Raw genomic sequence first — 13,108 nt, 5'->3', positions numbered from 1 at the left:
CATGTGAAGCCTATATCCAGTGACTCTGAAAGCAATCGGCTTCCAGGATAGCATGCGACCTCAACACACAGTCTTCTTCGCTGTTCGTCGCAGCCAGCGGCCTACAATAGAGACTGAAGCGTAATCAGGCAGGAATGCAGAACTTGGAACACGTGGCCCGGAGGCGAGACAGGATAGGAACAACTCCCTTACATATGTGCGTCCTCCTGGGTCGGAGAAGCGGAGGCGGTGAAGTACTGGCAGGTATGCCTCCCTTACAGCGTCCAAAATCGATGGGTTCGGTCGACTCCGGTGTGCCCTGTGGCTCCGCGAAGGCTGCGCCTCAGAGGTCGTTGTTGGTCTCATGGAAACATCTATGCGTTTCGCTCTCCAGGCGCAGTTGAGCGGTTGCAGAATTTCGTGTATCGTCTATGGGCAATGGGGTTTTTGATTGAGAGTCAAAGCGGGCTTCCGTTCTCGCCACCCGGAGAGGAGAAAGTCCGCCTCTCGTAAGGCAGAGAGCCGGAAAACCTGGGGGGCGGGCTGTTGATGCCATTTCGCGTTGACATATGGACTCAGTGCAGCATGGACAAGTCGTCCGATGAAGTGTCCGTACACTCGTCTGATTGGTTTACTTTCGTCGAATTATCTTTTCATTTCTCCTAATCCCCCTCTAAACTGCATCGCCCCAATTGCTCATGTCGCCGTCTGACTCTTGCGGCCTGGCCGCCTCATCGCAGCGGCAGGTGCCGCGGGAGCGTATTTTTGTGGTATCTTTCTCAACAAGCGCGATAAATCCTGCACAACAACGCCGGAGTGGTTCCCCTGCCTGTGTTTTCTGCACTGTCCTCACTTCGGCATATGCAGCTCCACTTTCCGCGCACGCGCAACCGTTACGGGTTGAGGCGGCTGCTGGAAATGAGAGAGGTCCGAGGAGAGTAGGTCAGCATGAAAGAGAGATTGTATCGTGGGAGCCTCTACTTCGCGCATCCCTCACACACTCTAGATACGTCACCCGGCGTCGAACACCGCGCACTACAAGGTTTGGCTAGCCAATCCGTAGCAGGGCGCGCGCGGAACGGACGTGGGCACGTCGCGATGCTGGTCTTGTGGCATCAACCCGCGGCGCTGCTAATGGACTATGCTACTTCGCGGTCACCCGATGACGATTGGTTTCCGAGACAGTTGTTATATGTTTTTTTCTGTCGTCTGTCTCTCGCTACTCACCGTCTCTTGTTTGTCCTGAACATTCAGTCTCTCACAAGCTCGTCTTGCATCGATACCACTGATCGTCCGTCCTGCTCGAACTCGCATCGACGTCAGCCAGCCGTCGCAGGTCTTCCACTGCCTACGCGAGCCGCCCCGCTCGAGGTCTCTAGCCGGCAAGGCAACTAGCAAGGCACACAGTAAGCTCTTTTCCGTGCCACAGCCGTAGAAGTTTCAGCTCTTCAGTGCTGACGGCCGTCAACTTCCTTCTTTCTAACGTTTTTCAAAGTAAAGACCTGGGTGCCGGGAATGTACCGTTCGAAATCCTACAACTCGACGTGATTTCTTCACCGGTCGGCACTGGGGACTGACTGCTCGCGACTCACCGCCCCTCTGAAGAAAACACTGCCAGGCTTTTCTACAACGACACCCACCTCGCAAGGAGTATTCTGAGTTTTCAACACTATCTGTTGCGGTTTCCTTCTCGAAAGTGGACACTCTCCAGAGGAATTGACGGGTGACGCCCACGTTTCCCGGGATTGTGTCCCATTCCCGTCCTCTACTACCGTATTCTCCCTTTCTCTTGGACCTCCAGATTCTTTCAGCAAAATGGGAAATGTCGTGGACACCGCTGACCGCTTGGACCCGCGGTTCGGCGTGCTCACAACCCCCGATGGAAAGAAGAGGTCGATGAGGCCGGAGGACTGCCGTCCGCGCTACTACGAGAGAACTTACCGTGAGGTAGGCGTGACCATGGCTGCATCCAACAAATCATGGGTTCTCACGAATTCTTCTACAGCAGACGCGCATCCTTGGAACTCAGGCTGCTCTCCAGCCTTACTCTCTCAATTCCTCTCCGGGTTTGACACTCTCGCGTGCCTTGAATGCGTGGTTGCAGGGAGATCCTGAGCTGCCCGAGGATCCGGAATTCCCAGCAAAGCTCCTGCAAGCTGCTCAGGACCACGACTGGAGTGAGTCGAAGAGACACTAAGTAGTTTCGCGAAGATGACCCAAAGCGGCATTCTGGGGTCTCACACGCCAGGACGGTCGAGTTGTGGGCGGGTCGCGGGGTTCGCGGGTTAGGACGGGGCGAGTTGCCGTGGCATGCATCACCGCTTAAAGAGCAGACGCCCGTCCCATGTGCTTGCAACTTTTTGTATGCAGAGATTGAGAACGGCGCAGACGGCGTTTCCATCATGTATCCCGGCAAGAGGCAGCCGAAGTTGTGGGTGGGCCCCGTCCGCGTGGTGAACCCGGAGGACAAGCTCTGCCCCGAAAATGGCAACGCCAACCTTTCCCTGGATGCCCTTATCCAGCAGGGCCTCATCACACCCGTCTACAAGGTGAGTATCGTCGTCTAGCAGGCGGCAGACATGGCATCACAGTCTCTCCGACGATCGCAGTCAGACGCCCGGAAGCGAGTATTCGGTAGATGAAAGTATACAATCAGCGCCTCGTGATGTCGATGTGTGGACTTTTGCAGCCAATGCCAACGGCTCAGCCTGCTCCAGGCGCGCCCAGTCCTCACGTGAACGGACCTCAGGCGTCGCAGCCCACCACTGCCACGAATTCCCGCCAGCAGTCAGAGGAGGAGGCGCAGATGGCTGGCGAGGAGTTCAAGACGTCTGTGACGGACGCAGTCAACCTCACAGCCGGGACCCAGTACGCGCCGAAGGGACCAGAAGCACCTATCCACCCTGCACAGGCGATCTACAACAACATTCCATATCCCCTGCCTGGCAGCTACTGCCCCCCCATGACCCTGGCGTATCCCGCCGCTCCCGCATATCCGTACCCCGCGATGCCGACTCCTCCCTGCCCTCAGTACGCCGTTCCTTCTCCTTTGAACCGCCCGCCTCCGGTGGTGGCGCAGGGCCCGTGCGCGCCGCTCTTGCCCATCTTTTGAGGTCTGAAGCGTCCTCATTCGCCAGTTTTTTCGTGAACGTATCGTTTCGGGATGGCGCACGGCAAAGGATTGACGCATGATTCGTTACCGTCTGCCTTTAACAGCTTGCAGCCTTACCAGAACACATGTTTTACCACATCAATCGATTATAACAAGAGACCCCGAAGAGCTCCCACGCCACGTAGCTCCGGCCTACTGGCCAGAAGCGCTAGACCACGGCAGCCGCTGCTTCCAGAATATTATGCTCACTCCACGCCTAGAAGAAAGACACTCACTGTCGTTGGACTTGGCAACAAACAGCAAGGGACACCTGTTGCGTCATTCGGGAATACATTAACTCGCGTTGACGATCCTAAAACAGGAGGCGGCGGCGGGATGTCTCGCGATTTCTGGCGGACGCAACAGGCGTCGCCACGAGGATTTCCAGATGCAGGTTCCCCGGTGTAGGCGCACTAGTCAAGAGGCCTTCTTTCTCAGTTGCTGCGGCAAGCCGCCGAGAGGCGATGGGCGTTTCAAGTGCGTTTTTCGCCGTTGCAAGAGTATTGATGCATCGCTCGATTAGACAGGCACCAGTATGAAGGTTCAGGCTTCCCGATACTGGAAGGGGTGCCACAGCTTCATTCGGAAACGAGCACTGCGTGGTGTGGGCTGCCAAAAAACACATATAACTCGATGCGGCCACTGTAGGAATGGGACTAGACCTGCCGGAGTGCGACTACAATTGCCTAGGGAAGCCCTTGTTACGACTCGCGCCATATATAACCGTTCCGCGCGTAGATTCTGGACATTGTCGCTTTGCGCCTTTCGCGGAGCTACATTCGCCGAAATATGTACAACAAAGTTTCAAATCAATTCAAATATGCACTTTTGCGTGCAACCGTACATGAATAGACTTGCGTACCAGGCTCGTCTGCAGACGGCCGCATACTACATACATCACGGCAGAAAACACATATTCGCACTACAGACTCTGAATGACGGGAGGATCCAGACTAAGAAGCTTGTCAGTGAAGCTTGTCATGCATCGCTTTTCCTGCACACTTCTTGAATTAGCCAGCGACACGTGTGACAACTTTGTAGAGGCCGTTTTTCACCCGTGCACGGCCATCATCAGGCTGGTGGCGACTACGCTATTCTGGTCTCAGCTGACCGCAGCAAGGCAACACGACATACATGTCAGAAAGGCTAGCGTATAAACCTGAGAGCCGAGCTGCCGTGCATCTCTGACAGTGGACTCATTCTCGTTGCGTTTCTTCCTCCACTGGAGGTAGTCTTCGCCGCTCACTGCCGCGGGCCTCGAGACGTCGGTTCGCTGACTGCCGACTGTAGGGGCGACTCAGCTGGCGGACAGAGAACGCCTCCTTTGGACCAGTAGGCTTGCAAACTGAAGTGGAAACATCTGAGAATGAGCATTCCATTCTGTGAGCTGTTTTCGCGCCACTCGTTCTTCTCGACTCCAGTGCTGAAGCCAGGCTAGACAACGCGCGAGACCCCGCGTGCCCGTTGCAGTGGCGCGTGCCCAGCAGCGGTGACCCACATCATTGCTAGCAGTCCGATGCCCGCAGCTCTACAATTTTGTCAAAGAAAGAATTAAAGGAAATTTAGCGAGATCTGTGCCACGCCGTCCGCGCCGTGTGTGGGTGCTGCCCACCGCACTCTCGGCGCTTATTTCTCCTCTTGCCAAGATCGATCGACCCGCGTGCCTCGCCGGGCCCGTTGCCTATCGTCCGCGTCATGCTGATGCTGCCCGTTCTGTTAACAGGGCTTTAGAAAGCAATGGCGAGTACAGCTCGAGCCTCCCACCTTCCCTCCATGCTGCCGCGAATCTGAGAGCATACTACGTCTTTTTCTACCTCTTGACGTAGTCGTCCCCTTTCTGGCTCTCCCTACTGGCGCGTACCGCCCGCGCAGCGCTCCGCTCCAAACGGTTTCTGGCTGCCTCTGTATTCCACCAGTGGATGAAGCGTGCTTCTGACGTTGGACTCCCCGTATGCAATTGGTATTCCTTCGGCACTTCACAGTCTGCGTGCAGGATTACCGGAGCGACTTTACCTTCGCAACTGTCAGTCTCGTCCCGTAGGCTCCTTCAGACAATTCATCGTCTGTACCGACTCTTCCTGTGAGCCGCATTGACCTTGTCCCGAGAAAAGTGCAGCTTTCGAATATCCCTCTCCCACCATGGAGGAGGCTTAGATCTCGCCTGTAGCGGCATTTCGATAAGGCCTGCTCTGCGTGCGGCTCGCCCGCCGTGTCGCGGACTCGGCTTGGGGGCGTTTGCGGGCTTTGGGGAAAACAGTCGGTGTCCCTTGACCTTAGCTGCTTGGCCTGAGGCCCGCGCGACTTATGCCTGCGATTATGCTCAATATTTTACCGTATTTCAAAATATAGGGTTTAGGCTTCTTTATGGAGACAAGCTTTTGTCTTGTCCTCCCTCGCCACCTGAACTGACACACCGGCGCTCATCCAGATCGCGAGCGAAACGCTCTGAGTTTCGGAGCGACTCCAGGATGGGGAGAAGATCGGGCTCGAGCCGACGTCGCTCATTTCCTCGTCCTGCTTCTGGCCCCCTTGTCGCTCCGCTTCTTTGCCGCGGGTCCCCGCAGGGGGGTGGCGGGCGAGGGCGTCCCAGCGCCGTGTGTTAGTCACCGCGCTTGTGCTGTTCCTTTTCTCGAACAAGATGGAGCCCCTGGCTTGGGCCACGTCTGACGAGGTACGGACGGACAGCGAAAGCGAGAACGAGACGCTGCGACCCGAAGGCCTCAAAGAGAAGTTGAGAGACAATCTCCGGCACAGTGACGCGTCAGAGGCAGAGGGAAGTGACCCAGGGAGATTTCGCCGCAGTGGACCGGGAAGAAGAGCCCCAGTGGTCGCGGTGAGTAGCCAGCCCGCCTGGATAGTTGTGCGCCTTACGCGATTCCTCGCGCGCCCGTCTCTCCTCTGTGAAGTGCAGGAAGCCCTGGACTCGCAGCTCGCCTCCCTTTACGCGCTCCGCCGCGACCGGCTCCAGGCGGAGGTCGCCCGCCGACAGAGAGCCGCGACACTCTCTTCTTTGAAGGTGCGCGGACTCTCAGGACGAAAGAAGCTCTCGGCGAACTACGTGGAGGGTGGCAACCCTCTTGGAGGCGTCGACCCTGAGGCTGAACATGGGGACGCCACACAGGGGCCGTATTTCGGCCGCCGCCCAGGCTTGAAGCAGATCTCCTCGGCGTCTTCGCAGATGTTGTTTACGCGCAAACGCAAAGGAGGTTCGATGGCGCCGTGGACTGACAGCGGTAGCAGCGAATCGGAGGCAGAGGAAGCGACGACGTACCTGCGGCGCTTCGCTGTGAAATTTGATCACCCTTCTCTGCTCCACCATGCGTACGCCCGCGCGGCGGCTTGGGACTTCACGACACTCCCCGATCGAGTTCTCTTCGCGGCGCTGCAGGAAGCAACCGAAAAGGCTGCCCACCCGCCCCCGGTCAACGCGTGGGTGTTTCTCGTCAAAGCTTCTGTCCACCTCTTTAGTAAGTCTTCCCGCGACCGCTTTCGCGGAGGGCCCCTGCCCGGCTTGTTCTCGGGAAAAGCCTCTTTCGAGTCGACCTCTCTGTCCTCCCCGTGCAGCCAATTCGCTGTCAAGCCCTCTAGTCCGTATTCGCACTACTCGCCGCCGATGCAGCTTCGTCAGGGGGTCCGCGGCAGCCGTGGAGAAGACAGCGGCGCGAAGGCCTTCTTTGGGCTCAGCAAGCAGGCGGACAGCGAGTCGCCCGAGGGGCGAGCGGCTGAAGCGTCAGGCGAGGGAGTCGGCGCCGGCGCGCAGCCGGGCGACATGGTCACGGGGCCGATGTATCGCCACAATGCAGGCCACATTGCGAATGCAGGGGGCTGCATCTCGGCGTGTGCCATGGCGGTCTCGAACATGGGTACCCGCGTGCTCAAGCTGCAGCCGGAGCTTTGCCGTCGTGCCGCCAACGACGACAGATCGGCTCGTGGGACCCCCGAGGCGATGGATGCGCTCGTGGAGAACCCGTTTTCCGGCGGAGACCTTCCTGTCGCGCTGCCGTGCACGTTCTCTCCCCTCCTGCTTCGCCCCATGTACGAAAATTACAGCTCGGAGACTGTTCCGCTACCCCCGCGTCCCACCAAGCGACGCGACTTGGAAGAGGTGACGCGCGGAGAGTCGTCCTCGCCTTCCTGGAGCTCGAGCGCAGACGAGACGACGACCAGCGAGGTCTCCGAGACCTCTTCGGGGTCGGAGTCCGTGCTTCGCGGCCCCAAGCGGCAAGGCAAGAAATCTCTCGAAGGCAGAGAAACCGTCGTCGTCTTGAATCTCTACGCGTCCTGCGTCGCGTGCTTGCCGGCCCCGCGCGGAGCTGAGACTGTGCCGCAGCCGGTTCTCATCGCCACCTCCGTCGTTCGCCTCTTCAAGCATAAACACGAGGAATACCGCGGGCACTTCTGCCAGCCCCTTTATGCACCGCGTCGCCCGCGTCTGGCCTCGGGGGACGCCTACGCGGCGCCGCCTGCTGCTAACACGTCAAGAGCGAGGCGGAAAGGGGCTGGCTTCAGGCCGGACAGCGAAGTAGAGAGCGACTTAGCAGAAGACGACGCGCCGCGCGGGTCGCCGCAGAAGCCCGACCGAGAGGGCACTCTGCCAGACAGCGGTTTCGACGGCGGAATCATTGGCGGGTACTTTCTGGCCGGACGGAACGAGGCGCCAAAGTTCACGCTCGACGGCGGGGCCCTGCGCATGCTGGACGACGACGACGACCCGCTGCAAGCGAACCAACGAAGCGGGCGCTTCGTGGAAACCAACGCGCTGAAGCGTGACCCGCGTGACGCAGCAACGACGCTTAACTGGATGCGCATGTTCGGCCTCTGGAGAGGAGGCGTCTTCCTGGCGCGCGGCGAAGCTGCGGCGCACTCACAAGGAGAAAGCGATGAAGAATTCGCGTTTCGAAGAGCGACAGAAGCCGACTACGACCTGGCCCTTTTCCAGCATCACTTCCTACAACTCGAAGCCATTGAGCAGGCGACTGAGAGCCGCCGAAACCGGAGGCAAAGGCGAATGCGCATGCGGATGCAGCGCCGAAGAGCCAGTCTCGCCAACGAGGCCCCACAACCTGAAAGAGACATGCGGGTCGCTCCAGGGCAGAGGCACAACACGCGAGTGGCCTCTGAGAGAGGCCAGAGCCGCACGGGAGGAGGGAGGCGGCTGACCAAAGGCCGGCTTCAGGGACTTTTTTCGTCGTCGTCTCTCTCCCACGCTGCGGCGGACAGTACCGAGCGCCTTCCATCGTCTTTGCCGTCACGTCGGCGATCACTGTTTTCTGAGGCGACCACCTGTTCGCGCACGGAGAGAGCCGGCAAGCGAACGGACTCCGGAAAACCCGGCCACGAGGCGAAGGGCACAAACACGCCGGGGACCGACACCCAGAAGAGCGAATGCCAGGAGCAAGCGACGCGCAGGGGGGAAGAAGCAGAGGCGCCTGACGCTCGGGGAGTTCTCGACGGAACTACCTTGCCACAAGGGACTCCTCCAGGAAGGCAGCCGAGTCTGAAGAGCAGAGAGTTCCGAGCTCTCGAGGCCGAACAAGAGGAGTGGGAAAGAAGGCGCGAAGAGAGAGACCAACTGCGGCTGAAGCCGCTGACGCTCGCCGTGGAGAGTCTCCTGAATGAAAAGGGTGAGATTGTACTCTGCAACGGGGCCTCGCACGCGGCTAAACGCGTCGCGGAAGGCGCGGGGTCAGCGCCCATCGGCCCGCCGGGCGTCGCTTGCCGCCGAGGGGGGGAGGCGCGGGCGCGCTCTGCCCTGCGCCGCCTAGCCCAACGCCCGTGTCTGCGTCCAGGCCCGCAATGAAGCCTGGAGGCGCGAGGCCCCCCCTCGAGGCTCCGCGGCCGGGGCTCCACGAGGCACAGGAGAGCATTCGCAGACAGGTGGAGGCGCTCGCTCACCGCTACTCCGGTCGGCAGCGGGACCTGGGGCACCGGGGAGGCGGCTGGCTCAACGTCGCACTCAAAGAAAACGCGGAGAGGCGCGTTAAGAACCGGGGAGAAGCCAGGGACTCGCTCGCAGCGTTGCCCAGTCATGCGCTTCCTGAGTTGGAAGTCGAGACTGCAGTGATGCGCCACCACAAGTCACAGCAAGGGCTTGGGGAGGACACAGCACTGGAAGACGAGAGAGGGAGAAACCGCTTCCTGGCGCCTGCCTACCTCACTGGCAAGTCGTGGCCAAGCCAGCAGCGCGCGCTGCTGGCGCTGGAGAAGCAGCAGCGGTTGGAGGCGAGATGGGTCGCAGCCACCGCTTCCCGGCTGCGATGGGCCGGCTCGTCTGGAAAAGATGCACCGACACCAGAAAGGCCCGCTGCAGATCCGCCGAGGCGCACGGAGGCACACTCCAGAGGAGAGCGAGAAGCAGCCGCTCGCAGGGAACGACACCTTGAGAGAAAGCCCCACCACGTGTCTCCTCCGCACCGCCTCCCTTCGTGCTCACGCATTCGTGCCCGAGGGGCCGCCGAGCCGATACGCGAATCAAAAATTCAATCCCTTTCGCCGGCTCCACAGCGCCCCCCAGAGAGAGAGCGAGAAATGCGAACTCCGGGGTCCTCTGTGGCGCGACCGGTGAAGCCGCACGCCGCCGCGCCTTGGGAACCCCCGCCCAAGCCCCTAAGACCCCCACGACTGTCCCCATTGCCAGCGGGATTGTCTGGCTACCCGTCTCGCTCCAGCGAACTGCCTGCCTCTCCGCCGGCTTCCCTGGGCGCCCACGCTTCGTCTCCTGCCCGCTTCCAGCTCTTGGTTTCCCCTCCTCCGTCGTTAGTTTTGCCAGTGCCGCAGGCCGCTGAGTCAGCGTCTGTCCGCGGCGGGGGTCCGTCCGCCTCTCTGCAGCCTCCGCGTGACGAGCACCGCCTGCGCACGTGGACTGTGCAGCTTCTGAGGAATCTGCAGCGTCTCCACGCCACCGGTAGGTCACAGCGAGATCTCCACCAGGCAAGGAGTCTTCGCCAGCCAGTTCCGCTTCATCTGCCGGCAAAAAACGAACGCTTGTGCGCTGCCATGCGGGGTCGCGCGCGACTGACTTTGCCTCAAACCGCCTCGCCGTCGTCTGCGATGGCGGCCTCGCCCTCTCCGCGAGCCCCCTGCTCGCCGTCCTGCCAAGTGAAGGCCCGGTTGGGCCTTCCCTGTCCGTATCGCATTCTTCGGCAAAGACCAGAGCGCCGGCGAGCAGGGGAGGGAACCGCGAAGGCGGCTGCGGACAGCAGCCGACGCGGCCCTGGAGAGGACGACGCGGATTCGCAACGGGTGGCGCTGCCTCCTGGCGTCCCTCTGTGCTACCTGCCCCCCGAGGAGTTGCTGCCTGCTTTCCAGGGAGCGACCGCAGGAATGCGAACGACTGCAGACATGTGGCAGCTGGGCGTCCTTCTCTTTGAGGTGCTTGCTGGGCGGCCCCTCTTTGAGGCCAACTCTGTTGAGGACCTGCGGGCAACACTTGGCACCAGAGGCGTTCTCGGTAGGCGCAAGAGCTTGCAAAGCCTGAATTCCCTTGCACGCTGCAGTCACATGTATACACATGCCTAGGAGGACAAAGAGACAAGCCAAAAAAGACCAGCGATATGCGTGCATGCACACAATACGCATATACCTAGGGAGACACCTGCATCGGCAAATATACTAAAGAGGAACACACCCGCGAATGTTTGCTCAGGCATACTCTGATTCGCGTACTACGTTGAGATGTGACGGTACCAGATAGATTCGGACGGCAGGGCTTTGGCGTGAGAGGCAGAGTGAAGCTCATCCGCGGCTGGGGATGCCTCGGAGGCAAGTCCAGGGTCCCGTTTCTCTCCTGTCGTGGTCTTGCCTTCTTTCGCAATCCAGGTTGTGAGCCGTCGGGAGCCTCAGCTGGAAGCTTTTGTCCTTCGCGGTTGCCTGCAGGTGAAGCTTTCCTCACCGGCTTGAGCGACGCAGATTGCTCTTTCGTGTGCCAGGATTTCATCGCAAGCCTCCTCCAGCTGTCTCCTTCGGAACGGCCTACAGCGGCGGAGGCCCTTCGCCACCCGTGGTTCTTGTCTTGAGAAGCGTCAACTCTGTTTCTATTTCGGTTGCATGCTTTGCTAGTGCTTCGTTGTAGTGGCGTAATCGATGGACACTCTCACGGCTCGTAACCGAAACCCCGCTACTGGCGCGTCAACCAGTGCGTAGTCGACTCAGGGATAAAACCAGACTGCGGTGCTCCCGCCCTAACGCCCATGCGGGAAGGAAAACCCTTCCTTCTGCCAGCAGTGGTAGCCAGCTCCATCTCATTTCCTCCTCATGTTTGAGCCTACTGAATACCAGAAACCGCATCCTGGGGGCGTCTGTGCGCCAGCGAGCTGCCTTTGCTCTCGGTACTCCCCCCAAAATTAAGGAGAGCTAACCGCTGCGCTTGAGCGAGGGATTTCAGACAAGTAAGCTGCGGCGCAGGCGCTAGGCATTTCCGCTTTGAGACCCTTCTCCGTTGTAGCCACGGAATGCACTTTTTATAGCAGTCTTAGGGGCCGGCCCCAACCGCCAAACAGATACGACACGGTGCAAAGGGCTCTTGCCTTCTACACGAAAAAGCATGTGAGCGCGTTACGCTGTGTTTCGGCACAAAACCCTCTAGGATAATACCTGCGTCGCGCGACGTGGCGCTCATCGCGCTCCCGGCGCCACCCTCGCGAAATAGTCCTGTGAGATACGAGCGCTTCTAAAGACCGACAGCTGACTTTGCGGGGCTACAGATCTCTTGACGGCGCGGAAACCTGCATTTTTAGATTCTCCGTTGTTTTACGTCCCCGTGGCGTGCGCGTCATGCTTACCTGACAGGAGTTCCCCCCGACTGCTACATGAGTGAAACGTCCGCGATTCCATATGTAGATCGACTTTGTGCGGCACGGAGAGAGGCCGTGCACAACCGAACATAAATATCGATCTATCCGCTTGCTCTACTGCCTCGGCTACTATGGGAAAGTGGCTGACTGCTGCGGCAAGAGAGTCATCACACGCGGTACGTGAATGCGAGTCCTCGCTGGAGAGATCTCACCCCAGAGAGATCCGGCGAGGCAAGAAGCACCGCTATGTTAGCTTGTTTTCGCGCATCGATATGTGAAAAGATGGGAGGAACATTCACTGCTTTGACTGGCGCCTTGCTTGCACGCAACTTCCGGCTGTCCGAATACAAAGTGTGTAGCCATGCCCTGTTACAGGCCTTTCATCGTGAGAAAAACTCTGCACCGTGCGCGAAGCTTGTTCGCGAACTCGCGCAAGCGCACTTCTTTGCCAGACATGCTCTAGAGACAAGCGAAACAGCCGTCGATAGTATGCCTGCGCACAAGTATGCCTCATCCACCTCTAGAACGTGCGGTTTTCACCGGGACGCCGCGGCGCGCGCCGTCGAAGCTAGTGTGTTTAGGGAACGAGGCCCGACAGAACCGGAGGAGGTCATTGCCGACTTTAGTTACTTATAACAGAGCGAAAGGAAGCAAAAGGCTAGGGAACGTTTCAGTCTCTCTTGGCCACGCAAAGTCTTCTGGATCTCCCAGTCTGGCTCCGCGCTAAGGCGGACTCGACGCGTGAGCGTCAGTGCATGCGAGACAACGATTACTTGAGGCACGGGTTTGCCTGAGATGAGCTGTGTTGCTTTTCAGAGGCACACACGCCTCTATCTTCGTGCTTCATCCTTTCCTTTCGGTTTTTCTGGCTTCAACGTGCTCACCGCATAAGGAGCCAGCTAGAAGCTGCACCGCTGCCTGACCTTCTGTTTCTTGTCTGTCGGTTGCGCGCACCAGGCTAGCACCGGCCACGCTGGGACGAAGAGGAGAAAACGCGGCAGCGCACACAACAAGAAAAGATAGGCGCACAACAACAGACAGCGAATGACGATGTCTCCTTTTTCGTCCGGTGATTTTACCCCCTGCGATGTATCGACACCCAAGCTGTGCCGGCACACGAGAGGAACTCACCGCAGAGCTCCGATTCGGAGCTCTTGGCTCTTCGGAACTGCGGAGAAATGTCTGT

The 13,108-nt window shown here is 59.3% G+C and overlaps 2 protein-coding genes across 2 annotated transcripts; both read left to right on the top strand.

The window, feature by feature from the left end:
* Positions 1 to 1,794: 1,794 nt before the first annotated feature.
* On the top strand, positions 1,795 to 3,091 carry BESB_048290 (uncharacterized protein; the record flags this gene model as incomplete). The annotated part of the gene is made up of 4 exons (XM_029363280.1): positions 1,795 to 1,926; positions 1,988 to 2,156; positions 2,350 to 2,528; positions 2,669 to 3,091. 4 exons carry the CDS (start codon positions 1,795 to 1,797, stop codon positions 3,089 to 3,091), a joined length of 903 nt encoding a protein of 300 aa, XP_029220646.1.
* A 2,677-nt stretch (positions 3,092 to 5,768) lies between these two features.
* BESB_048280 (uncharacterized protein) lies at positions 5,769 to 11,145 on the top strand (the record flags this gene model as incomplete). The annotated part of the gene is made up of 3 exons (XM_029363279.1): positions 5,769 to 8,815; positions 8,920 to 10,580; positions 11,006 to 11,145. The coding sequence occupies 3 exons, from the start codon at positions 5,769 to 5,771 to the stop codon at positions 11,143 to 11,145; spliced, it is 4,848 nt and encodes a 1,615-aa protein (XP_029220645.1).
* Between the last annotated feature and the right edge of the window lie 1,963 nt (positions 11,146 to 13,108).

Source organism: Besnoitia besnoiti, chromosome III (assembly GCF_002563875.1).
Source record: "Besnoitia besnoiti strain Bb-Ger1 chromosome III, whole genome shotgun sequence".
NCBI lineage: Eukaryota > Apicomplexa > Conoidasida > Eucoccidiorida > Sarcocystidae > Besnoitia > Besnoitia besnoiti.
Note: the sequence above shows the minus strand (reverse complement) of the source record. Positions and strands in the feature narration are given on the sequence as shown.